This window comes from Crinia signifera, unplaced genomic scaffold (genome assembly GCF_055691185.1).
Source record: "Crinia signifera unplaced genomic scaffold, ASM5569118v1 HAP2_SCAFFOLD_159, whole genome shotgun sequence".
Classification (NCBI taxonomy): Eukaryota; Metazoa; Chordata; class Amphibia; order Anura; family Myobatrachidae; genus Crinia; species Crinia signifera.
Window position 1 is genome coordinate 16,918 of NW_028142052.1, and position 26,715 is coordinate 43,632.

Here is a 26,715-nt window from a genome sequence, read left to right on the forward strand (position 1 = left end):
CGACCTAGTGGGGTAGACCTAATGACTGTAGACCTAAATGCAGTCTGACGAATGATCCCATTCCGTTACAAGTTACTTTAATTATATATGAAAGACACTGCATTCAGGCCCTCAGAGTGACTCAAGGTATTGATAAGTATTGTCTTTCTAGTAACACTCTACCCGCATTCACAGCATTTTTCGATTCTCTCCTGTGTGACTCCTCTGATGTCGGACAAGATCTGTCTTCTGGGAAAAACCTTTGCTGCATTTAGAACATTTATATGGTTTCTCTCCTGTGTGAGTCCTCTGATGTAGGACAAGAAGTGACTTATGGGAAAAACATTTGCTGCACTCAGAACATTTATATGGCTTCTCTCCTGTGTGACTCCTCTGATGTATAACAAGATGTGACTTATTGGAAAAACATTTGCTGCATTCAGAACATTTATATGGCTTCTCTCCTGTGTGACTCCTCTGATGTAGGACAAGATGTGACTTCTGGGAAAAATTTTTGCTGCATTCAGAACATTTATATGGCTTCTCTCCTGTGTGACTCCTCTGATGTAGGACAAGATTTGACTTCTGAAAAAAACATTTGGTGCATTCAGAGCATTTATATGGTTTCTCTCCTGTGTGTATCCCCTGATGTTTGACAAGCTCTGACTTCTGAGAAAAACATTTGCTGCATTCAGAACAATTATATGGCTTCTCTCCTGTGTGACTCCTCTGATGTACAACAAGCTTAACCATTTGGGAAAAACATTTGCTGCATTCAGAGCATTTATATGGTTTCTCTCCTGTGTGACTCATCTGATGTATAACAAGATTTGACTCAAAGGAAAAACATTTGCTGCATTCAGAACATTTATATGGTTTCTCTCCTGTGTGAATTCTATGATGCCGGACAAGACTTAACCTAAGGGAAAAACCTTTGCTGCATTCAGAACATGTATATGGCTTCTCTCCTGTGTGACTCCTCTGATGTTGGACAAGATGTGCCTTCTGGGAAAAACATGTGCTGCATTCAGAGCATTTATATGGCTTTTCTCCTGTGTGACTCCTCTGATGTATGAGAAGCTGTGATTTATATGTAAAGCCTTTGTCACACTCAGAGCACACATGTGGTTTCTCTCCTGTGTGACTCATCATGTATGAGGTGAGAAACAAATTAGTTGCTGAAGGTATCGTCTATCCAGAAAATAAAATTGCTTTTGTTCCTCCTCCTGAGGTGTAAGGAGATATGATGTATGTAGTTGGCTTGATCGGAGAACAATGTCCCTTTCCACGTCGTCTTAGTTAGAATCTTGCTCCTTATATGTCCTGTAAGAAAGTTAATATATAAAAGCATAATGGTTACCAGGATAACACTACTTTTATTATATAAGACATATATTTATACACAATAACAAGTATCAGTCACTGATTATATATTCGTGTACAGATGTGTCCACATACATCCAGCCTCCTTGTGCGTTAAACAGTCCTTCTAGTCCTGCCATGCTATAGCGGGATTGTAAGAGCCGAGCATCTTTTTATTAAAATTCGTTGCAAAGCGCTAGGGGCATGATCTTGGCAGCGTGGGAGTAGAACAGGACAGGCCAACCTGTGGCTCTCCAGATGTTGTGAAACTACAAACCCCATCATGCCTTGCCACAGTTTTGCTATACGGGCGCGTTAAAACTGTGGCAAGGCATGATGGGATTTGTAGTTTCACAACATCTGGAGAGCCACAGGTTGGCCTGTCCTGGAGTAGAAGCAAGAGCTCCCTGGCTGATATTCCCATCCTGATAGCTGCAGGGTGGGAAGCACCGGCAGACATCGACGTGAGGGTAAAGCAGCCAATACCTGCACCCGCTGCTGTGTAACGCTCCCCCGAGCTGCCATGCAAGGGAGCCGAGGGCCCAGTGGTCATCTCTGAGGCTGCATGAGCACATTGCTTACCAGCCGCCAGGAACCATAATTCTGTAAGGAGCTAGGTGGTCGTGCCAGCAGGAGACAGTGCCAGACGCCTGGAAGTAGTGGGCTGTTGTAGTCCGCAGGAGAAGGTGTTATTACCAAGATGTTGCTGCGGGGCATAAGTTGCGTCTTTACCGACACCTTTATTCTTAAACTGCATAGTCTGTGTTTATTGTCAGCGGATAAGATCAGTTTAGTGTTGGCTAAGTTACCGGAGGGCTAGAGGGCTCTGTGTTGTACCATCTAGACAGAGCGGGGCATTGTATTTGTTGCCAAGGGAGATTGCCAGCGAGATTGTGCTGGCTCCTGAAGCCCTTCATGTATCTAAACTGTAGAATTCAGCTTGCCATTAAAATAGAACTGCAGAAAGCTACTGTAACATCATTTTGGAGTGACATAGACTAAGATAGCCAAGTCCCCTAGTACAGAAATGTAATACTGACATTGTCTGTGTGTGTGTGTATGGAGACACCAGCACCGCACTTGGCAGTTATCCTGGGGAAAATCTGCAATAGCACAGCTGCAGCCCAGCAAGAAAGATATGCCTGCGCACAAGCCAGAAACAACTCACAAACACCCTCGACCCCACCACATACCACCCCCTCCAAGGGCAATAGCCCACCGAGGACCCCTGAAATTACACTTCAGCAGGTTCTCGAGGCCATAAACAGCAGCAAGCAATGCTTAACCACAAAAAAACAGGATTTTAATTACCTATTTCGTCAGGACAGATTCCCAACAGACATTGGTCAGTTATAATTACTCATGCACAAACTCCAACCTTGGATTTCAATTTATCTTGTGCAAAACCATAGTATTAGAGGTGGATACCGTGTATAAATCATTTTTGCCAGTGATTTAATGACGACAGTACCATTTAAATTGTTGTAGAAATTTATTCATGTATGTACTTATTTAATTGTGGTGACGTTTCTCTCTTTTTTTAGAGTTGTTTAATAAAAGTTATATTTTAGTTCACTCATAACACATTAATTTAAAAGCTTCCCTCAAAAACCCTTACTGTTCTGCCTTTGTCCTCCTCGGGACAACCCCCCTTTTTTCTGTTAGCTTTATTGCTGAACTATTTTGGGAGCACCTCCATCCAAGCACCCTAGCGGTACCAGAGCGTAATTAGGTCCTATGTTGGTCTTTTGAATAATAAAAACATATCACCTTTATTAATTTAGAGCCTGTGACAATCCTTCCCTTCCTATACTGTTACTCCTGTGTCCTCAAGGTGGAGCACAGCTGTTGCTTAATTAAACCAATTAGCTCTTGGCCTGGTGTGTCAGGCTGCATACCTGTAGTAAGTCTCCTTGATAAGGGGGCTTGTTTGCCTTGGCTATTGTGATTGGGAGTAGATCTCCCATGCTGCTATTGTGCCTTGGCTATTGTGATTGCCCTTTATCTCCCATGCTGCCTTTTACCCAGACGCCGGTGATTTTCCTTGTGTAGCCTGTCCTATTCTGTTTTGCCTGTCAGCTTCTGGTGCAAGCCTGAAGTCGGTGTCCTTGCTGTGCATCTGGGATTGTGTTGCAGAGGAGACCAAGTTTCTTCCTGTCCCCTGGTACACAATCAATGAGGGAGAGAGGGTAGGGGGGATTGGAGGTCCGCACACAACTGGGTCATATCCCTTTAGTAATTTTAGGGATTTTTATGTATTTGGGCTGCCTTTATTGAAAATAATCTGGCGGGGGTGCTATCCGGGCAAAGGTTAGGACAATAGTTTGTAGGGGAAAGAGAAAGATTTGCACAATAGATGCACACCAAAGGAGAAAGATATTTGAAGAAGAAATTTTTGGTTTGTTACTGTTTTAAAACGTAAACTTTTATTAGATAGTTTGAATAAAAAGAAGAGAGGACACTGTCCTGTGCAAACTTTTAACACATACGATTGCACAGGATGACCTCCTTCTGCGGCTTGTGAAAATATTTTCAGAGGTTAAAACTTTTTAGACATACATACACACAACATATAATGTGAAGTGCAAATACACACAAGAAAGAAATAGTGTTTTTAGGGATTAAAATAGTTTCTCTTGGACAATTTGGCAGTGCTGTGAATATTTATATTTTATAAATCTTTATTTTTCAGCACTATTTGGAGAAATACCCCTATGAGAAGAAAGAATCTAGTATCACTTCTTTGGGATTTGGTCCCCACTTGCAATGGGTTTTGTACCAATAAATGGATTTTAATTTGGTGTTAGGTATTTAATTTTTAACACACTAAATCCATTCTTTGGTGTGCATCTATTGTGCAAATCTTTCTCTTTCCCCTACAAACTATTGTTCCCTGGTACCGGCTACTGATGTCCTGACCCAGACCTGTACAGAGATAAGTGTCCTTGTACCATCTAGGCATTTGTATTCTCTGCTAATTACAGTATTATCTATGTGCAAAATTATGTGGTGTCTCTCTGGTATTCCCACAAGCTATCCTCAGTGTTATGGTGGGAGCCAGTTCCGTGTTATTACATCTTGCTGCAGAACTGCATGTATAGGTCTAACTGTTGGAGTATTGTGTAATTATTAACATCTTTATGCATTGTTGCATCCAGGGTAGTGTGGTGGGAAACTGTATCTTTGCTCCCTACTTCACTATCTTTCTAATTGATCTAGCTAGGGATCATTAGTCAAAACAAGTGTACGTTGGGCTGCTGGAGAATTCCCCTGTGGAGGACAGTTCTGTCACATTATTGTTTTGTTCCATGTTTATGGGTTTTTAGTTAGCAATCCTCTTGTCTGCTCTGGAGGTGGTAGGCACCTTGTTTCCTTGCCAAGTCACGGTGGCACGGGGGTTGGAGTGTACCTAATTTACTCCTTCGAAAGTGGCTATTATTGGTGAAGTCTTAGCTCTGCGGGTGCCTATAGCCTCTGGAGGGATTCACAGAGTTATGGTTGGATTGTGGTCTGTCTGTCCCAGTAACCTCTTGTCTGGAATCCCCTCAGAACCCTAACAGCATCATAGAGCACAAAGAGGCAGTCTGTCTTATGAATATGAGCTGTCCTTTTAACTTATGTTTTCAAGGCTCTCAAAACATCCAGGGATTCTGGGATATTAGGATGAGCAGTGCTAGTCAGAACCAAAATAGGCTGGTTTAGGTGGAACGACGATACCACCTTCTGCAGGAACTGCTCTCTTGTTCTAAGCACCGCCCTGTCTTCGTGAAAGACGAGATGTGGGCTCTTACACGACAATGCTCCTAATTCTGACGCCCTCCTAGCAGAGGCTAGGGCCAGAGGCACTACCGTCTTCCACTTGGGGTATTTCAAATCAGTCGTTGCCATGGGTTCAAACCATGATTTATATCGAAGACATAGAGAGGTCGCTCCACGGTGAGTTGGTATGCCAAGTAGCTGCTATTACTGGGGGTAGTAGCTCCCTCAGTCAAAAACCTTAACAAAACAAGATTTGTAATTTACATTTTTATTGATTGCAGTTTTATCCTATCTTGAATCTGGTGATCAGCGCTGTTACATGTTCTCTTTTTTCTTGTTCAAACCACAATGACTGCAGAAAATTCCACACCATGTCCAGTTCCCAGGGTGCCGTAGGAGGCACAATGGGAGGCTGAATATGGAGAGCACCTTTAATAAATGTCTGTACTTTAGGCATGACTGCCAAACTTTTCTGGAAGGAAATAGACAAGGCCGAAATCTGAACCTTTAACGATCCCAGACGTAGGCCCAAATCCAGACCTGTCTGCAAGAACTGCAGGAAACGTTTCAGCTTAAAAACAGCATGTAGAAAGGTCTTGTTCTCACACCAGGCAACATATTTCCTCCAAAGGCTTTCTAACCTGGGTCATAGTAGATAACACCGAGGCATGCAGGCCCTTCTGGGCTAGAATCTGTCTCTCAACCTCCAAGCCATTAAACAAAGCCACCCTGAGGCCCCTTTCACACACACCGGCAGCCGCCGAAGGCGGCGAAACCCCGCACGGCCAAGTAGCCCTGCCGCGCACAGAAGTTTACACTGGTCGGGATGGCCACAGCCCAGCAGCCATCCTTTCCAGTGGTGACAGCCAACTGCAACCGAGCGGCAGGGCCGTGACCATTCCGTGTGAATGGACACAATCCTGTCCATTAATAACTACTGTGTACGGCACGGCATTTGGGCGTGCAGGTTTTTTGCCACCCAGTGTCAGCCAGAGCGTGTGAAGCAGCCCTAAGTCTTGGTAGACGAACGGGCCTTGCTGGAGCAGATTTTTTTCTGAGAGGCAGGTACCATGGATCTTCGATTACCATAGTCTGAAGATCAACATACCACGCCCATCGAGGCCAGTCTGGGGCCACCAGTATCGCCTCCACTCCTTGGCTCCTGATTCTTTTTAGCGCCCTTGCGATTAAGGGAATCGGAGGGAACAGCAATACCAGTCAGTACGACCAACTCGCTGTCAGGGCAGCCACTGCTTGAAGATCAACTGTTCTTGAACAATACCAGTTGAGTTTTCTGTTGAGTCTAAATGCTATCAGGTCTATCTGTGGAAGTCCCCACTGATCTACAATCAGATCTAATCCCTGGGGGTTCAGGCCCCATTCCCCGGGATGGAGATTGTCGACTGAGGAAATCTGTGTGCCAGTTGTCCACTCCCGGGATAAATAGAGATGGAACAGCTCTCAATGGAAGTGCTCCTGGTGATAGAATGTCCGCCACCAATCACCAGAAGGGGGTGCTCGTGTGTCCCGTTCTGGCACGGGACATTTGGCAACCCTGGCTGACAGGCGCTCCATCTCTATGGCTGAGATCACTCTTGCATGCTGTTCTGCCCAGAAGAGAATTTTGGACATTTCCCTCACACACGCTCTGCTCTTCATACCTCCCTGATGGTTTATGTAGGCAACTGTCATTGTGTTGTCTGACTGGACCTGCACAGCTTGACACTGTAGTAGTGGATAGACTTGCAACAGAGAACATGACTCAAAGCTCTGTTGATGTGTAATCTATCTTCCCATGAGGCCCAATTGCCTTGGAACTGAACCCACTGTGTCAATGCACCCTAGCCCATTAGACTGGCGACCTTCCTGAGAAAGATCCAGTTTTGAATCCCAAAACTCTAGCCCACCATCAGGTTGGGAAACTGAAGCCATCAATGGAGTTACAACCATGTCTGGGGGGACAGACGTATTATCTTGTGCATGTGGAGGTGAGACCCGGACCACTTGCTCAAGATGAACAGTTGAAAAGTTCTGGAATGGAACCTTCCATATTGAACAACCTGGATTGAGGCCACCAACTTGCTCAGTAATCAGATGCACATATGGACTGATATTGTATCAAAGGGGACTGATATTTGGCTCAGAGTACTTCCTTTACCAACAGTTGAAGTACCACCACTTTGTCCACAGGAACATCTTTTGTTCCCGTGTCTAGGATCATACCCAGGAACTGAAGACGCTGGCATGGTACCAACGAGGACTTTGGAAGATTCAGAATCCAACTTGCATAGCGAGATTGATCGCTTGCACCAACCTCTCCACTGACTGAGCCTCTATTAGGAGGCCATCCAGATACGGGACAATGTTGATCCCCTCGTTTCTGAGCAGGAAAATCTTTACCGTCATCACCTTTGTGAAGATACACAGAGCCATGGATAGACCGAAGGGCATGGTCTGGAACTGGCAGTGTTTAACTTATACACGTCTGTCTGAATGCGCTAATCTTAAACTACTGTACAAGTTTTTGTGCTGTTTTCCCTATTATGTACTGCAGTTCTCAGGGAAGGTTTAGTTATATTAACCATCGCACTATCCCGTATGGAAGCCGAACAATAATGGTGTTAGTGATCAGAGCTCAGTCTCCGGGAAGGGAAGCGGTGCTGCCGCTGTGATAGAGCCGGGAGAGAAGAGAGAAGGGAGCTGGGAGCAGCTGATTGGCCGGTATGGGTCAAGAAGCGCGGTGGTGGTGTCTCTGGCTGTGACTGGCTGAGCGCTCAGGTGTCGGTAGGAGCAGTATTAGTCGGGATGCAGAGCAGACAGTGAGGGGAAGTGGTCTGGACAGAGGAGCGTTATTAGAAAACATGTACACGTATGAAGCAGTGGCAGAGCACCACTCCAGGATAATTGGATAGCTCCTGGCATATCCTTTACTGCAGCTGATTGATACTGGACATAGTGTATAACACGGTCATTCACTGCCGTACTGATCAGTGCGCAATATGATAAGATAATGTTATAGTCACCTTATCCTCCCGTATCACTGGCCGGCAGCAGTGTCCCACGTACACCGGAGGGGAGAGGAGGATCCGGTTATATTTCTGCCTCCAGTTACAGAGATCATACAGCAAGTCACGGCAATACGGATTCTGCACCTGAGTATAAGGAGCACATGGTTATACGCACATGTGTAGTCAGCAGAGCGCACATGCCTGGCAGCATTGTAGGGTCTGACGTAACAGACAATTCTACTGATGGGTCAGACTCCTTGGATCACTGACTGGGTGATTGAAGAAGTCATCAGCCTGATAGTCAGCAACATGGAGTCGCGTCCCCATGCTGAGATGATCAGGACTCACCTCAGGGTCAGGACCCACAGTTTGAGAACCGCTGGCTTATATTATATGGGTAGAGATGGAAAACTAGGAGGAGTTTTAGCTCTAAACTGAATATAAATAACCCCATACACTACAGCGATATGGGTCAATTCCATCCATTGCGACTAATCGGGCTGAGAATGACATGTCATCGGGTCCGGTGCGTGTCCCTGTGCGTATTGGACCTGAGGGAGATCGGACCTGCATGTAGGTCTGACCCCTGACTCTGATCTCCCTCCCATCCGCGGCACAGAGGCCGCATGCGATACATCACATATGAAAGGACCACATACAAAGTATCGCATGTGATCCTACCGCACAGGATGGTCCCAGGTGGTTTGCAGGGGGATCAGATGGCCATACATAGCCCTGATACATCGCAGTAGTGTATGGCCAGCCTAATTATATCAAACATTTCCAATGGAACAATTTAGCAACAGTCTCATTAAGGCCACAGGGGAGACAGTATTAAGCTTATTTATCCATTTAGGCTTCTTTTTGCAAGAGTAACCTCCCACTGGGTGGGTGTATTATAATACATCGCCGCCCCACCGCAGAGATGCTAGCACATATGTACTAACATATGCGACTAGCATTGCAATGCGGTGTAGGAGACCCCCCGCGATAACAGGGATGTGGTGTGCACCGTCACATCCCTGGGTACCTCCTCCTCCCCCTGCGGCTGGAAGGACCTCCGGCTGCGTTGCTAGGGGGAGGATGTTACCTTCCGGGTCCAAGGCCAGGCTTTAGCCTAGGAAGGTATGTCAGGGGGTCGGCATCTGTGGTGGGGGTCGGTGGAGGTGATAGAAGCCCATAGGCTTCTATCTGTGGCGGGAGCACTATGTATTCCCCTGTTACTATATACATACATGTAGTACATCCTAAACATATAAAATTACCAGGTTTCTTTATTAATAAATGTTTCTCCGCATCTGTCAAAATTAGAAACCTCAGTATGTACCGGAGCGTCTGTAATATTTCTCCCCTCATATAACATTGGAGTAATGAGCGCTAAGAGATTCCTCTCACTCAGGATCACTGGCCAGATTCTCTCAGCAGTCGTAGTTCGTCTCTGTGTGACCGTTGTGTAGTTATTTATCCATATTACCGATATCTCGCTCTTATTTGCCGGGGTTGTCGTACTCCTCGTGGGTTCCCCCAACACTTCTATCTTAGCTTGCTGTATTGCTGTATATGAACATCCTCTTTGGAGAAATGTAACCATCATTTGATCCATTTGTCTGAGTTTCTCCTCTGGGTCACTGCAGATCCGGTGGAGTCATAGATACTGGGAGAGAGGGAGCCCTTTCTTTAAGGATTGAGGGTGGTGACTAGAGGCCAATAGTATGGCACACATACACTAGGGCAATTCACTTGCCATTTATCAAATAATATTTGCGGCTAAATCCCAGAAAATACCCGTTTTCGGGGGTTAGCCACAAATATTAAGTATCAACCCAATGTATCAAAGGGGGACTGCAGCAGGAATCTCCGATCGCTGCTGCGACCCCCCTGCAGCGCTGCCGATCGCATCCCCCACATTGGACACCCCGGCTTTGCATCCCTTGGCTATCGCTATTCTGGAATGGTGATAGCCCATGGCTACGGGATCACACTGCCGAGCAGGGCAGTGCAGTCAGAGGAGTCGGCGAGGGTCAACACATAACCGCGCATGCGCAGCCCCCCCCAGCTTCCGGGTCAGCACTTTACAGGGATGGGCTCCTTTTGGAGCTCTGTCCCTGTAGTCAGGGATGATACATCCCTGTGATGTGTCCGCATTTTACAATGTGATCCTGGCCGGTAATATTCCACCCAGATCCCAGTGTAAATGCGATCATGATAAATGGGCCCCTTGGTCACTTTTCATGTGATTGCAGTGATATAGTACATGAAACGCGTCCAAATCAATTGTGACTGACATCAGGGGGGAAATTTACTAAGAATACAAATACAATATTTCGTATTCTTAATAGGAATAAATACGACTGTATACGGCTGTTTCCGCAGTATGCAAATTCGTGTTCTGGAGGGGAATTTATAAAGCAGTCAAATACGACTACTATGTAACCCACCGATGGCGTAATGATTCGTATTAGCGCCGTATATACGGTCAGATGTGTAAAAAAATTGGTAAAATAAATAAACAACCCCGGAGCACCGGACCATGGAGGCCCAGACCCAGGAGTAAGTATCAGTATGTGTGGGCTTTGGATGTGGTGTGTGTTTATTTTACTATTTTTCATACTGTGCAGATGACACCCAAATCTACCTCTCCTCTCCTGATCTGTCCCCCACTGTTTTCTCTCAAGTTTCCAACTGCCTCGCTGCCATCTCTACCTGGATGTCTGAGCGATTTCTGAAGCTGAATATGGACAAAACCAAACTTATTATCTTTCCTCCACCCAGAGCTATGCCCCCTACTAATATCTCTATCACTGTTAACAACACCATCATCTCCCCTGTTCCCCAACTCCGCTGCCTGGGTGTCACACTTGACTCCTCCCTCTCCTTTGCACCCCACATCCAAGCCCTGGCCCATTCTTGCCGGTTCCAGTTACGCAACATTGCTCGCATCAGGCCCTTTCTCTCACAGAGTGCAACTAAGCTGATCATCCACTCATTAGTCATCTCACGGCTTGACTACTGTAATGCTCTTCTCACTGGCCTCGCTCAATCCCAACTAGCTCCCCTCCAATCTGTCCTCAATGCTGCAGCCAGGCTTATCTTCCTCTCCAGCCGCTCTAACTCTGCTACTCCCCTTCAACAAAATCTGCACTGGCTTCCATTCCCCTACAGAATCCTCTTCAAACACCTCACACTCACATACAGGGCCATCTCTAATTCCATTGCTCCATATATCTCTAACCTCATCTCCATTCATACACCCTCCCGCCCTCTACGGTCAGCTGACGACTGTCGTCTCTCCTCCACCCTGATCACTGCTTCCCATGCTAGAGTACAGGACTTTGCCCGTGCTGCACCCCTTCAGTGGAACGCACTCCCTCGCTCCATTAGACTCTCCCCGACCTTGCAAAGCTTCAAACGGGCACTGAAAACTCACCTATTCATCAAAGCGTACCCTTCCACTGCATAAACCAGCTGGTTCTCCGACCCCTTGCCTGTTTACATCCTGCTATCTAACCACCACCCCCTCGCTTGCACCTCTTGTAATCTGTCTGTCTCCCCTTCCTACTAGATTGTAAGCTCCTCCGAGTAGGGCCCTCTTCCCTCCTGTTGTCAAAGCCCACTTCTCTTCACATTTCACTCACAGCTCTCCTTTACTCCAACACTCAGTGACCATCTTCATACTCATCTCCATCATTGGCCTCAATTCTCTAGTTGTATGTTGATTGAGTCCTCACTACTTACATTTAAGCTGTAATGTGTATTGAACTGTGGTGCTCTTTATTTGTACTGTATTTTTGTTATTTATTCAATGTTATGCCAAGTTTTGTCTCCCTGTATTGTTCCTTTGTACGGCGCTGCGAAACACTTGTGGCGCCTTATAAATAAAATTATAATAATAATAATAAATAATAATACTGTGGAACTACAAGTGTCAGCAGGCCCTTTAATGCCCCACATGCTGGGACTTGTGGTTCTCCAAGTCCCAGCATGCGGGGGAGACTTGCTGGGACTCATAGTTCCACAGTTTTAGACAATACTTTATTCTATTTTTTACACTGAATCAGCCCGGTGAGCACCGCCCAGGGGCATCGGGGACAGCACCAGGCTTCAGCCTGGTCAGGTAAGTCCTGGAGGGGGGACCCCTTTATTGGGGGGGTCCCCACTCCCCCAGGACCACTGGCCAGGCTGACTGGTCAGTAGGGTGATGTTTTGGCCGCGGGACCTTATATAATAAGTGTCCCCCGGCTGTGGCATTACCCTGCTGGCTGGTTTGGCCTGGGGCTGGTTCTTAAAATACGGGGGTCCTCTAGTCATTTTGTCCCCGGTATTTTGTGAACCAGCCCCGGACCTGGAGCATGGGGCTGGTTTAAAAAAAAAAAACAGGGGAACCCCTATTTGCCGGGTTTCCTAATTTTTTTAATACCAGCCCCGTCTCTTTCAGCCTGGTGCGGGTTACGGCTATGGGGGGGACCCCACTCAGTTTTTTTTTCAATTCTTTAATTCTTTTTTTTTAGTAAATGCCAAAAATACGTAAACACCAAAAAAAATCGTATTTTCGTATGAAAATACAATTTTTTTTAACAAATTCTTCTTAGTAAATTTCCCCCCAGGACCGATGCGATGTGCAGTCCCATGTGTATCTCATCGGAGCCTGAAGATCGCACAGGCTGCAGGTAAGATCAGCCGCATCGCCAGCCAGGCAGACTTGGCTGAGATCGTATACAATGCATCATATACAAAATGACTGCATACGGTATGTGGTCCTGCTGCCGGGGAGGTTCCTGGGCAGCTCAAGGGGGATCACAGGTGACTTCTTGTCTCGGAGAGATGTCACCCTAATGTATGGGCATCTTCAGTTTCAATTTACAGTATAAACTTCTCCTAGCTTTGTATCTCTACCTGCATAGTATAAGCCAATCAGTGTGCTCCTAAGATTATTATTGATTATTAAGTTACCATGGTGATGGATACGCTCATCACAAACTGCGGCCTCTGTGGACAGATGGGTCTAACAATTAAGAAAACAGAGGATAAGCTCCAGACTTGGGGAGGTATAAACCTCACCTGTAGTAGAAGCTATAAATAGGAGTATAAAACAGAGCAGGTAAAATACCTTATTTGACATTTATTACATAAAAATATTATGTTGCCTATTATGTTACACTCACACACATTACACATCGGAAATACAAACATAATCCTAATATATATATATAATGAATATTACCACTCTCAGGCAGCATACCTCCCAGCTGTCCCGCTTATCGCGGGAACATCCCTTTTTTTGTCCCGCGGCGGTGGGGGGGCAGTTGGGAGTACCCCCACTGTGGTCCGTGAATAGATGCTGTGCACATGCTCACAGCGTCTTTTCTTGCAGCCAGAGGGGCTGGGGGCATAGCCAGCAGCTCACGGAGCTGCTGAGCATGCCCCCCACAGCGGTGAAAATGGGGCGTGGCCTTGTAGCAGCATCACAGGAACAGGTCACTCCCCTTTTCAGTAGCCACACCTCCAAAAAAATTGGCACGCACGCGAGCAGTCCCGGGTTCCTTTCTATGAATGTTGGGAGGTATGAGTCAGCACCTATTAGTCAGCCAATAATATTCCTATAAGGAGTTAGTGTCCATCTCTGGTCAGTATATTAGTGTTCTGCAGCGTCTGCTGTAACCCCATCTACTTGTTACTAGCACTCAGCCCTGCAATGAGATATATATATATATATATATACTAGGTGGTTCATCGCGCCCTACGGGTGCTCTTCACACCGGCGCAAGGGGCTGCGCCCCCTTAATTTGTGAACGTTTGTATTGTGAGAAATATGGTTAGAATTGTATGTAAGATGCCTGTATTGCAACTTCAGTTATAGGTGAAATGTGTTAAATAGAGAGCATATGATGTGGAAGGGGGTGTGTATTGTTTTGTTTAATTAAAAAGCGGTTACAGAGAAAGATGTACATTGATAGTGTAGATGGTACAGTGACATTTGTGGGGGGGGGGGGGCTGTGTGTGCATGTTGATTAGGTGTGTGTGTGCAATAGTATAGTAGGGTGTTTCTGAGTCAGCGGCTCCCCACTGGCGGAGGTCACGACAGAGGAAAACAGGAGGCTGGGTAGTGATAGGGGTGTGTGGGCATACGGGGCACTAAAGAGGAGGGTGGGTGAGGGTCCAGCATGGAAGCACAGGACGATGGCCCTGAGGCAGTGTCTCCTCCTACTGGGTGGGAGTTAGGGTGCATGAGAGCAGGAGGCTGGGCTATGAGGCAGGATAGGGGTATGTGGGCAACACAGCGTCAGCGACTCCCAAATGGTGGAAGTTACGGTTCAGGAGAGTAGGAAGCTGGGTAGTGATAGGGGTGTGTGGGTATGAGGGGGACTAAAGAGGAGGGTGGGGGACACTGTGCAGCTTCTGCCAGTAGGTGAGGGTCCAGCGTGGCACCACAGGAGTACAGGAAGGTGGCCCTGAGTCAGTGTCTCCTCCTACTGGGTGGGAGTTAGGGTGCATGAGAGAAGGAGGCTGTGCTATGAGGCATGATAGGGGTATGTGGGCAACACAGCGTCAGCGACTCCCCAGTGGTGGAAGTTACGGTTCAGGAGAGTAGGAAGCTGGGTAGTGATAGGGGTGTGTGGGTATGAGGGGGACTAAAGAGGAGGGTGGGGGACACTGTGCAGCTTCTGCCAGTAGGTGAGGGTCCAGCGTGGCACCACAGGAGTACAGGATGGTGGCCCTGAGTCAGTGTCTCCTCCTACTGGGTGGGAGTTAGGGTGCATGAGAGAAGGAGGCTGTGCTATGAGGCATGATAGGGGTATGTGGGCAACATAGCGCCAGCGACTCCCCAGTGGTGGAAGTTACGGTTCAGGAGAGCAGGAAGCTGAGTAGTGATAGGGGTGTGTGGGCATACGGGGGACTAAAGAGGAGGGTGGGGGACAGACACCATCGATGGTTGGCATTGATGGCGATTTTGCACCCTGCCATCGATAGTAGTAACATATTACTTGGATAACCATCGATTGTTGTAGCTATCGATGGTCATCCATTATATCTGACTGAAAAGGCCGTGGGTCAATCAGAACTTGGTGGCGGGACTTCCGGGTGTGGGGGGCGGAGCTGTGCTCCGTGTCCCAGGGGTGGTGGTCCGCAAATCCCAGGAGGAAGGGGTCGCGGGGGCTCTGCGAATCGCGGGAGATTTTAAAAAATTTGAACCTTGATCGGTTCTCCTTTGCCATCGAAGTAGGGAAACCATCTGGTCCTCCCACATCGATGGAAAAGTATTCTACATCGGCCACAAACCATCGATTATTTGAAATCATTGATGGTCGATGGGCATCCCTGGAACTGGAGGAGGGTGGGGGACAGGATGCAGCTCCCGGCAGTGGGTGAGCGTCTCCTCCCACTGGGAGGGAGTGAGCGTGCATGAGAGCAGGAGGCTGTATAATAGTGGTATGTGGGCAAGACATTGATAAAAGTTGTGGCGCTGGTGCAGAGGACCGTGGGGACACTTCTGGCAGTAGGGGAACCTGCAGTAAGGTAGCCAGGGCCGGATTTCCCACCTAGGGGCGGCACCTGCTTGTGACGGTACAGGATCCCCCATTCTTACGGGGGTACGTGAAATGCGGGAGCGGGGTCGCGGTGGTCCGCTGGGGAGTGGAATTGCTTGAAGGGGGTCAGGGGGGTCTGCAAATTGCGGGAGAGGTGTGTGGGGATCCGCGATTAGTGGGAGGGGTGGGGGTCCGCAATTCATGGGAGGGGGCAGGGGGGGGCTTGAATCTCGGGAAGGGAGGTCCGCAAATTGCGGGAGGGGGGATTTCGGGTCAGTGAATTGTGGGAGGGGGGGGGGGGGTCGGTGAATCGCGGGAGGTGCTGTGAATCAAGGGAGGAGGGTGCGCAGGGGGGTTGGCGTGGGGGTCCGTGAATCGCAGGACCTGGCATGAATTACGGGAGGGGGGCCCGCGAATCGCGGGAGGGGGTCTGCAAATTGCGGGAAGGGGCGCAGAATGCCGAGGGGGTCCGAAAATCGCGGGGGGGGGGGGGGGGTTCGCGGGGGGGCACGCGAATCGTGGAAGGGGGGGGTCGCGGGGATCCTGCGAATCGCGGGGGGCAGGAGGTGCCGAGGGGATCCGCAAATCGCGGGAGGGGGGAGCTACGGGGGGTTCCGTGAATCGCGGGAGGGGGTGGGGGGCCGCGAATTGCAGGAGGGGGGGTGCGTGGGGTGCCCTGAATTGCGTGAATCGCGGGAGGGGGGGGGGTCCACAAATCGAGGGAGGGGGTCTGCAAATTGCGGGAGGGGGGGTGTGAATCACGGGGGGGGGTTCGCTAATCGCGGGAGGGGGGGTGCGGGAGGGTGCCGAGGGGGTCCGCAAATTGCGGGAGGGGGCGCTACGGGGGGTTCCATGAATCGCGGGAGGAGGCGGGGTCCGCAAATCGCGCGGGGGAGCTAGAATCGCGGGAGGGGGGCGCAAATCGCAGGAGGGGGTGTTGCAAATCGCAGGAGGGGGGTGCCGTGAATCGCGGGAGGGGGCAGTGGTCCTCAAATCCCGGGAGGGGGTGGGGGGTTGCCTCGAATCGTGGCAGGGAGGGTCGCGGGGGTCCCGCGAATCGTGGGAGGGTCCCATGAATCACGGGAGGGGGGTCCCACGAATCGCGGGAGGGGGGTCGCGGAGGTACGGGGAGGGGTGCTGGCAGAGTGGGGTGGGGTGCAGGAGTAATGGTGGATGGTGGCTGTGGAGTAATGGTGGATGGTGGGCGTGTACTGTAGCCCTGGTTGGGCGGGGGGAGGTGATGTCAAGGGGGTGGAACGTTATACACATAAAAACATTATACACATAAAACACTGGTCTTTTCCCTAGGGGGGGGGGGGGGGGGGGGGTTGTGTATCCCGCTGGGCGGGAACGTTATATACACAGGGGATGAGTGACAGATCTGGCTAAATCTATAAGAGATACTGGTTCCCTTACAGAGAGCAGTCAGTGTGGTTGATGCTGTTATCGCAAGTTAGTAGAACAGACATATATAACACAGTACTCGGCATGGTCAGACTAATCACATACCTTGCTGGGTATTACAGTCCCCTGAGGACCACAGTAATCCGGGTCTCCCAGCTGCTGGCACCTATGTGTAAGTACAGCAGTGTCACCAACTCTGAAATGAAAGACAAGCAACCACAAAGTGAAAAACAAGGCAAAAACAAAAAATCCTATCCAGGGTGAGATTAGTGCAGCAGTCCCCCGTCCTCCCCCTCCCTGCTGCTGCTGCACCTCTGATAAGTCTGTGTTCTCAGCTCGAGTACAGGGTGAGATTAGTGCAGCTGTCCCCGTCCTCCCCCTCCCTGCTGCTGCACCTCTGATAAGTCTGTGTTCTCAGCCCAGTACAGGGTGAGATTAGTGCAGCAGTCCCCGTCCTCCCCCTCCCTGCTGCACCTCTGATAAGTCTGTGTTCTCAGCACGAGTAGAGGGCGAGAGTAGAGCAGCAGTCCCCCGTCCTCCCCCTCCCTGCTGCACCTCTGATAAGTCTGTGTTCTCAGCCCGAGTACAGGGTGAGATTAGTGCAGCAGTCCCCCGTCCTCCCCCTCCCTGCTGCTGCACCTCTGATAAGTCTGTGTTCTCAGCCCGAGTAGAGGGTGAGATTAGTGCAGCAGTCCCCCATCCTCCCCCTCCCTGCTGCTGCTGCACCTCTGATAAGTCTGTGTTCTCAGCCCGAGTACAGGGTGAGATTAGTGCAGCAGTCCCCTGTCCTCCCCCTCCCTGCTGCTGCACCTCTGATAAGTCTGTGTTCTCAGCCCGAGTACAGGGTGAGATTAGTGCAGCAGTCCCCCGTCCTCCCCCTCCCTGCTGCTGCACCTCTAATAAATCTGTGTTCTCAGCCCGAGTACAGGTTGAGATTAGTGCAGCAGTCCCCGTCCTCCCCCTCCCTGCTGCTGCTGCACCGCTGATAAGTCTGTGTTCTCAGCCTGAGTACAGGGTGAGATTAGTGCAGCAGTCCCCCGTCCTCCCCCTCCCTGCTGCTGCACCTCTGATAAGTCTGTGTTCTCAGCCGAGTACAGGGTGAGATTAGTGCAGCGTCCCCCGTCCTCCCCTCCCTGCTGCTGCTGCACCTCTGATAAGTCTGTGTTCTCGGCCCGAGTACAGGGTGAGATTAGTGCAGCAGTCCCCCGTCCTCCCCATCCCTGCTGCTGCTGCACCTCTGATAAGTCTGTGTTCTCAGCACGAGTAGAGGGCGAGAGTAGAGCAGCAGTCCCCCGTCCTCCCCCTCCCTGCTGCTGCTACACCTCTGATAAGTCTGTGTTCTCAGCCCGAGTACAGGGTGAGATTAGTGCAGCAGTCCCCCGTCCTCCCCCTCCCTGCTGCTGCTACACCTCTGATAAGTCTGTGTTCTCAGCCCGAGTACAGGGTGATATTAGTGCAGCAGTCCCCCGTCCTCCCCCTCCCTGCTGATGCTGCACCTCTGATAAGTCTGTGTTCTCAGCCCGAGTACAGGGTGAGATTAGTGCAGCAGTCCCCCGTCCTCCCCCTCCCTGCTGCACCTCTGATAAGTCTGTGTTCTCAGCCCGAGTACAGGGTGAGATTAGTGCAGCAGTCCCCCATCCTCCCCCTCCCTGCTGCTGCTGCTGCACCTCTGATAAGTCTGTGTTCTCAGCCCGAGTACAGGGTGAGATTAGTGCAGCAGTCCCCGTCCTCCCCCTCCCTGCTGCTGCTGCACCTCTGATAAGTCTGTGTTCTCAGCCCGAGTACAGGGTGAGATTAGTGCAGCAGTCCCCCGTCCTCCCCCTCCCTGCTGCTGCTGCACCTCTGATAAGTCTGTGTTCTCAGCCCGAGTACAGGGTGAGATTAGTGCAGCGTCCCCCGTCCTCCCCCTCCCTGCTGCTGCTGCACCTCTGATAAGTCTGTGTTCTCAGCCCGAGTACAGGTTGAGATTAGTGCAGCAGTCCCCCGTCCTCCCCCTCCCAGGGCCGGCGCCACCACTAGGCAAGGTTAGGCATTTGCCTAGGGCGCCGGCCACTGGAGGGCGGTAGTGAGCTGGCCTGGCCAGCAGCAGGAGGAAGCTGCTACGCACGTCGACGCTACCGCAGAGGAGAGAGCTGGAGGAGGAACAAGAAGGCAGCGGCTGGACTCCACACAGGCTGAGGGCGAGGCTCAGCAACAACTGCACAGCTGAGCTTGTAAGTATAACGGACTACCCCCGTCCCCCCGCCCGTGTACATGGCTGCCGCCGGCCTGCCGCCAGCGCTGACAGACAGTAGTCAGTCGCTGTCGCCCGGACGGTCATCAGGCCGCGGCACCAGCAGCCAGCGGGAAACTTCGGTGGCGGGCGGCGGCAGCTCCTGCCCCCGCTGGCAACTTAGCCACATCTCCTGCCCCCCCCCCCCCCGTTGCCGTGCCCGTGCCGACACACTCTTCCACCCGCCCGCAGACACGCTCGCCCACAAGCCCGCAGACACGCTTGCCCGCAGCCATGCTCTGTATGTACTGCTGGCTGTGGGAGGCACGCAGGCGCGGCCACCACTGCTGCTACGCTTGCTGATGGTATTCAGCAGGAGTCAGGACAGAGCAGTCCGGCCTCCTTACAGCATTAAAGTGAGGACTGGACCATCCTGGTAGAGCCAATGGGGACTGCAGCTAGCACATGGGGACAGAAAGTTGGGACTCGGGAGAGGACAGAGGAGCAAACCGTGGCCCCTGCACTGTGTGCACTCTGCCAGTGCAGTTGAAGAAAAAAAAGTAAGACAAACTTTAAATATGTGCAGCATCTCATCGCACCCAACAATTATACCGTGTATGGGCACCTTGAGTTCTGTTATGTAATTAATACATTGCCATTTGCACTGAGAAGTTATAAAGCAAAGTCAGCCTGGTGTAAGTGTTGTGTTTGGCTCTGCTCTGGCAGGGTAGGGGGTAACTGGTTGTTGTAGCAGCAGTAGTTGGTCAGGTCAGTGAGCTTATTACAGCAAGCAGCAGTCAGACGTGTTGTTATTGCAGCTGGGATGGATTAGACATGGAAGCGAGAGCACTGTAATGTATATCAGTCATTTACATGGTGCAGGGTATTGCCTGAGGCTGTAATTACATGCTCACCTGTCCCACTACGGGAGGAATGCAAATGGCCGTGCCCTCCTTGTGCCACGCTCAGGCTGGGCAGGAATATGTGGCAGAGTCTGGCTCCCGTGGATGTCCGTGCTGTGCAGCCACCGAGCTGGTTGGTGGAGGTGGGAGGCAGAGGAACCTCTTCAGTCAGTGTGCTACAAGGCCCAGAGCACTGGAAGCAGGAAGATGGAGGGGAGTGGGGTGTAGGTTGGTTTTTCAGATGCTTTGCCTGCTGTATGGGCGAAAGTGACACATTTCCTCTATTAGGCAACCAGAGACTTCCTCAAGACCTACTGCGTGGGGGGAGGTGTGAGGCATGCTGCATGGGGAGAGAGAGGTGCTGGGGTGCAATTAATACACTGTCTTTGGGGGAGGTGTGAGGCATACTGCACAGGGGGAGGCACTGGGGTGCAATTAATACACTGTCTTTGGGGGAGGTGTGAGGCATACTGCACAGGGGGAGGCACTGGGGTGCAATTAATACACAGTCATGGGGGAGGTGTGAGGCATGCTGCATGGGGAGAGAGATTTGCTGGAGTGCAATTAATACACTGCCTTTGGGGGAGGTGTGAGGCATGCTGCACAGGGGGAGGTACTGGGGTGCAATAAATACACTGTCATGCGGGGAGGTGTGAGGCATGCTGCATGGGGGGAGAGAGGTGCTGGGGTGCAATCAATACACTGTCATGCGGGGAGATGTGAGGCATGCTGCACAGGGGGAGAGAGGTGCTGGGGTGCAATTAATACACTGTCATGCGGGGAGGTGTGAGGCATGCTGCACAGGGGGAGAGAGGTGCTGGGGTGCAATCAATACACTGTCATGCGGGGAGGTGTGAGGCATGCTGCACAGGGGGAGAGAGGTGCTGGGGTGCAATTAATATACTGTCATGGGGAGGTGTGAGGCATACTGCATGTGGGGAGGTGCTGGGGTGCAATTAATACACTGTCGTGGGGGGAGGTGTGAGGCATGCTGCATGTGGGGAGGTGCTGGGGTGCAATTAATATACGGTCATGGGGAGGTGTGAGGCAAGCTGCATGGGGGGAGGTGCTGGGGTGCAATTAATACACTGTCATGGGTGGATGTGTGAGGCATACTGCGCAGGGGGGAGAGACGTGCTGGGGTGCAATGAACACACTGTCTTTGGGGGAGGTGTGAGGCATGCTGCATGGGGTGAGGTGTTGGGGTGCAATTAAACACTTGATACCTTTTTACAAGGGTTTTAACAAGGTACTGGTGGGAGACATTCCTCACAGGAAGAGGAGCAGCAGAACACGAGGACATGCACTGACACTAGAGGGAGGAAGGTACAGGTGGGAGACATTCTTCACAGGAAGAGGAGCAGCAGAACACGAGGACATGCACTGACACTAGAGGGAGGAAGGTACAGGTGGGAGACATTCTTCACAGGAAGAGGAGCAGCAGAACACGAGGACATGCACTGACACTAGAGGGAGGAAGGTACAGGTGGGAGACATTCTTCACAGGAAGAGGAGCAGCAGAACACGAGGACATGCACTGACACTAGGGGGAGGAAGGTACAGGTGGGAGACATTCTTCACAGGAAGAGAAGCAGCAGAACACGAGGACATGCACTGACACTAGAGGGAGGAAGGTACAGGTGGGAGACATTCTTCACAGGAAGAGGAGCAACAGAACACGAGGACATGCACTGACACTAGAGGGAGGAAGGTACAGGTGGGAGACATTCTTCACAGGAAGAGGAGCAGCAGAACACGAGGACATGCACTGACATTAGGGGGAGGAAGGTACAGGTGGGAGACATTAGTCACAGGAAGAGGAGCAGCAGAACACGAGGACACGCACTGACACTAGAGGGAGGAAGGTGCAGGTGGGAGATATTCTTCACAGGGGGAGGTACTGGGGTGCAATTAATACACTGTCATGCGGGGAGGTGTGAGGCATACTGCACAGGGGGAGGTACTGGGGTGCAATTAATACACTGTCATGGGGGGAGGTGTGAGGCATGCTGCACAGGGGGAGAGAGGTGCTGGGGTGCAATTAATATACTGTCATGGGGAGGTGTGAGGCATGCTGCATGGGGGGAGGTGCTGGGGTGCAATTAATACACTGTCATGGGTGGACGTGTGAGGCATACTGCGCAGGGGGGAGAGAGGTGCTGGGGTGCAATGAACACACTGTCTTTGGGGGAGGTGTGAGGCATGCTGCACGGGGAGAGAGGTGCAATTAATACACTGTCGTGGGGGGAGGTGTGAGGCATGCTGCACGGGGAGAGAGGTGCTGGGGTGCAATTAATACACTGTCATGCAGGGAGGTGTGAGCAGGGCCGGAGCTACCATTAGGCAGCTGCCTAGGGCGGCGGCCGCTGGGGAGCGCTCTTCCTTCCCAATTTGTGGTGCAATTTCAGCCCGCACCATACTCCTCACCACAAACTGCAGCCGCCCGCCAGTCTGACCTCACGCCCGCTTATTTTTTGCATATTAATTGTCTCTCTCCCCCGCAGTGAGGAGAACAAGTGTCAGCCAGCGCTAATCCAAGAGCGCACCCACACAGCGCATAACACTCACACGCTGTCCTCCCTCTCATCTCACTATCTGCACACCGTGTATTGTGTCTCCTGCCCGGCGCTTCTGTAGCCCCAGACGGGGTTCCCTGTACGGATGACATTACAGGGACACCCGCTGATCGCACCACTCCGCCCCGTCCATGCCTGTCAATCAGCCCCCAACGGGGTCCAGAGGCTGCAATGACCCGCAGATGCGATTTGCATAGTTTGGGCTCAATTTAGGGGTATTTAGATGTGCTTGCTGCATTGTGCTCTAACACCTAATGAAAACTGGTTGACACAGCGGTCGGCTGTAACTTCTGCACCTATGTAAAAATAAAAGAAAACTTTCTTCAAGCTCTGAGTCCCGGTTCCGAATTCTTCAACTCCGTGGGGGTAAGTGCTTTTGCTTTATGTTTGCTTTATGGTTTCCAATAATGCATGGAGTGCCTCCCTGCTACCAAAGACTGTGTGTGTATATATATATATATATATATATTAACAACAATAACACATAAGTGGCAGCACACTGGACTAATAAAATAGTGTCATCAATTCAGCATTTTATTGTGCTTTTTGTTCATGATAAGCTGAAAAGTGTGTGTGTGTGTGTGTGGGGGGGGGGGGGGGGGGGGAGGGGAGAGTCAGAAGTTTTGCCTAGGGTGTCAAAAAAACCTAGCACCGGCCCTGCCCCCTCCCTGCTGCTGCACCTCTGATAAGTCTGTGTTCTCGGCCCAAGTACAGGGTGAGATTAGTGCAGCAGTCCCCCGTCCTCCCCTCCCTGCTGCTGCTGCACCTCTGATAAGTCTGTGTTCTCAGCCCGAGTACAGGGTGAGATTGGTGCAGCAGTCCCCGTCCGCCCCCTCCCTGCTGCTACACCTCTGATAAGTCTGTGTTCTCAGCCCGAGTATAGGGTGAGATTAGTGCAGCAGTCCCCGTCCTCCCCCTCCCTGCTGCTGCTGCACCTCTGATAAATCTGTGTTCTCAGCCTGAGTACAGGGTGAGATTAGTGCAGCAGTCCCCGTCCTCCCCCTCCCTGCTGCTGCTGCACCTCTGATAAGTCTGTGTTCTCAGCCCGAGTACAGGGTGAGATTAGTGCAGCAGTCCCCCGTCCTCCCCCTCCCTGCTGCTGCACCTCTGATAAGTCTGTGTTCTCAGCCCGAGTACAGGGTGAGATTAGTGCAGCAGTCCCCCGTCCTCCCCCTCCCTGCTGCTGCACCTCTGATAAGTCTGTGTTCTCAGCCCGAGTACAGGGTGAGATTAGTGCAGCAGTCCCCGTCCTCCCCCTCCCTGCTGCTGCTGCACCTCTGATAAGTCTGTGTTCTCAGCCCGAGTACAGGGTGAGATTAGTGCAGCAGTCCCCCGTCCTCCCCTCCCTGCTGCTGCTGCACCTCTGATAAGTCTGTGTTCTCAGCCCGAGTACAGGGTGAGATTAGTGCAGCAGTCCCCCGTCCTCCCCCTCCCTGCTGCACCTCTGATAAGTCTGTGTTCTCAGCCCGAGTACAGGGTGAGATTAGTGCAGCAGTCCCCCGTCCTCCCCCTCCCTGCTGCTGCACCTCTGATAAGTCTGTGTTCTCAGCCCGAGTACAGGGTGAGATTAGTGCAGCAGTCCCCCGTCCTCCCCTCCCTGCTGCTGCTGCACCTCTGATAAGTCTGTGTTCTCAGCCCGAGTACAGGGTGAGATTAGTGCAGCAGTCCCCCGTCCTCACCCTCCCTGCTGCTGCTGCACCTCTGATAAGTCTGTGTTCTCAGCCCGAGTACAGGGTGAGATTAGTGCAGCAGTCCCCCGTCCTCCCTCCCTGCTGCTGCTGCACCTCTGATAAGTCTGTGTTCTCAGCCCGAGTACAGGGTGAGATTAGTGCAGCAGTCACCCGTCCTCCCCCTCCCTGCTGCTGCTGCACCTCTGATAAGTCTGTGTTCTCAGCCCGAGTACAGGGTGAGATTAGTGCAGCAGTCCCCCGTCCTCCCCTCCCTGCTGCTGCTGCACCTCTGATAAGTCTGTGTTCTCAGCCCGAGTACAGAATGAGATTAGTGCAGCAGTCCCGTCCTCCCCCTCCCTGCTGCTGCTGCACCTCTGATAAGTCTGTGTTCTCAGCCCGAGTGCAGGGTGAGATTAGTGCAGCAGTCCCACGTCCTCCCCCTCCCTGCTGCTGCTGCACCTCTGATAAGTCTGTGTTCTCAGCCCGAGTACAGGGTGATATTAGTGCAGCAGTCCCCGTCCTCCCCCTCCCTGCTGCTGCTGCACCTCTGATAAGTCTGTGTTCTCAGCCCGAGTACAGGGTGAGATTAGTGCAGCAGTCCCCCGTCCTCCCCCTCCCTGCTGCTGCTGCACCTCTGATAAGTCTGTGTTCTCAGCCCGAGTACAGGGTGAGATTAGTGCAGCAGTCCCCCGTCCTCCCCCTCCCTGCTGCTGCTGCACCTCTGATAAGTCTGTGTTCTCAGCCCGAGTACAGGGTGAGATTAGTGCAGCAGTCCCCGTCCTCCCTGCTGCTGCTGCACCTCTGATAAGTCTGTGTTCTCAGCCCGAGTACAGGGTGAGATTAGTGCAGCAGTCCCCCGTCCTCCCCATCCCTGCTGCTGCTGCACCTCTGATAAGTCTGTGTTCTCAGCCCGAGTACAGGGTGATATTAGTGCAGCAGTCCCCCGTCCTCCCCCTCCCTGCTGCTGCTGCACCTCTGATAAGTCTGTGTTCTCAGCCCGAGTACAGGGTGAGATTAGTGCAGCAGTCCCCCGTCCCCCCCCTCCCTGCTGCTGCACCTCTGATAAGTCTGTGTTCTCAGCCCGAGTACAGGGTGAGATTAGTGCAGCAGTCCCCCGTCCTCCCCCTCCCTGCTGCTGCTGCACCTCTGATAAGTCTGTGTTCTCAGCCGGAGTACAGGGTGAGATTAGTGCAGCAGTCCCCCGTCCTCCCCCTCCCTGCTGCTGAGGAATGTACAGCAGCACACAGAGCACGGCCAGAGCAGCCCCGGCTTCCGTGTGAGCTAAGTAACTATAAGGAAGCCCTGGAATGTGGAGGCTGAGTGGCTGCTGATGTACAGGCTGCTGCAGCACACATACACATACCTGCTTCTATCCGTCACCTGGGTCCCTGCAGATAAGAGGCCACACGACACGATACAGCAGCTACAGGAAGCAGTGAGCACTTCCCTGCTACTTACAGACCCGCCCACCCGATCCCTGCACAGCAAATCATGAGCCAGCTTTGTTTTGCAGCATCCAATCCACGGCGGGCCCTGAGAACAAGGCAACAAGCCCAAAAACAAACAACCAGCAAATAGTTATTATCAATTATTTGTGGACAAAACCAGTGCTGGTGGCTGCCAATCATAAAATATATGCGCTTCAACACATAACTGAACCTTAGAAGCACATACAAACACAATCTACTTAATTTTATATATATTTTGGGGGGGCCTAAGGGTGCCGTGGAAAATTTTTATTCTATGGTCTGATCCTCTCGAAAAAGATTGGGTACCCCAGCCCCCAACCCCTTTCTATTCTTTGAGAGGTGAATATATGGTGATGCTCCGGTGGCCATTTTAACTAAGGGCAAATCCAAGCTGGCTATATACATTTTTGCCCACAGTACAGTCTCATACTATGGAAGGTAATGACAGTTCGCAGCTTAATATTTAACTCATTATGTACTACAAATACACAATAAGAAAGGCACATTACATTATATATCTCTAAGTCTTAGTTATAAACATTTATTTCATTAATTTTACAGATTAATCAATTGACTGCTGGTTAATATATTTATTTTAATTTTCTCCCACTACATACCTCCCAACTTTTCATGTCAAGAAATAGGGACACTCGCGCGGCGAAGCCGCGCGAGCGCCCGAAAAGGGGGCGTGGCGTATGCAAATGAGGGCGCGGCTTATGCTAATTAGCCGCGACCTCATTTTCATACGAGAATAGACGCTGTGCGCATGCGCACAGCGTCTATTCTACTACATTGGGGGGTCTCCCAACTGCCACCCCCCCGCAGCGGGACAATGCCTGCCGCGGGTG

The 26,715-nt window shown here is 51.1% G+C and overlaps 1 protein-coding gene across 2 annotated transcripts; it reads right to left on the bottom strand.

Annotated features, from left to right (window-relative positions):
- LOC146053361 (uncharacterized) lies at nucleotides 1-25,848 on the bottom strand. Of its 2 annotated transcripts, XM_083167999.1 has the most exons (5): nucleotides 25,762-25,833; nucleotides 20,165-20,405; nucleotides 17,144-17,234; nucleotides 8,124-8,252; nucleotides 1-1,302 (listed from the first exon to the last, which is right to left on the bottom strand). In XM_083167999.1, the coding sequence occupies exon 5, from the start codon at nucleotides 1,129-1,131 to the stop codon at nucleotides 169-171; it is 963 nt and encodes a 320-aa protein (XP_083024125.1). In that variant the 5' UTR covers nucleotides 1,132-1,302; nucleotides 8,124-8,252; nucleotides 17,144-17,234; nucleotides 20,165-20,405; nucleotides 25,762-25,833; the 3' UTR covers nucleotides 1-168. The 2 variants fall into 2 exon arrangements, with proteins under 2 accessions (XP_083024125.1, XP_083024124.1); XM_083167998.1 differs by lacking the exon at nucleotides 20,165-20,405 and having other exon boundaries at nucleotides 25,762-25,848.
- Nucleotides 25,849-26,715: the final 867 nt, after the last annotated feature.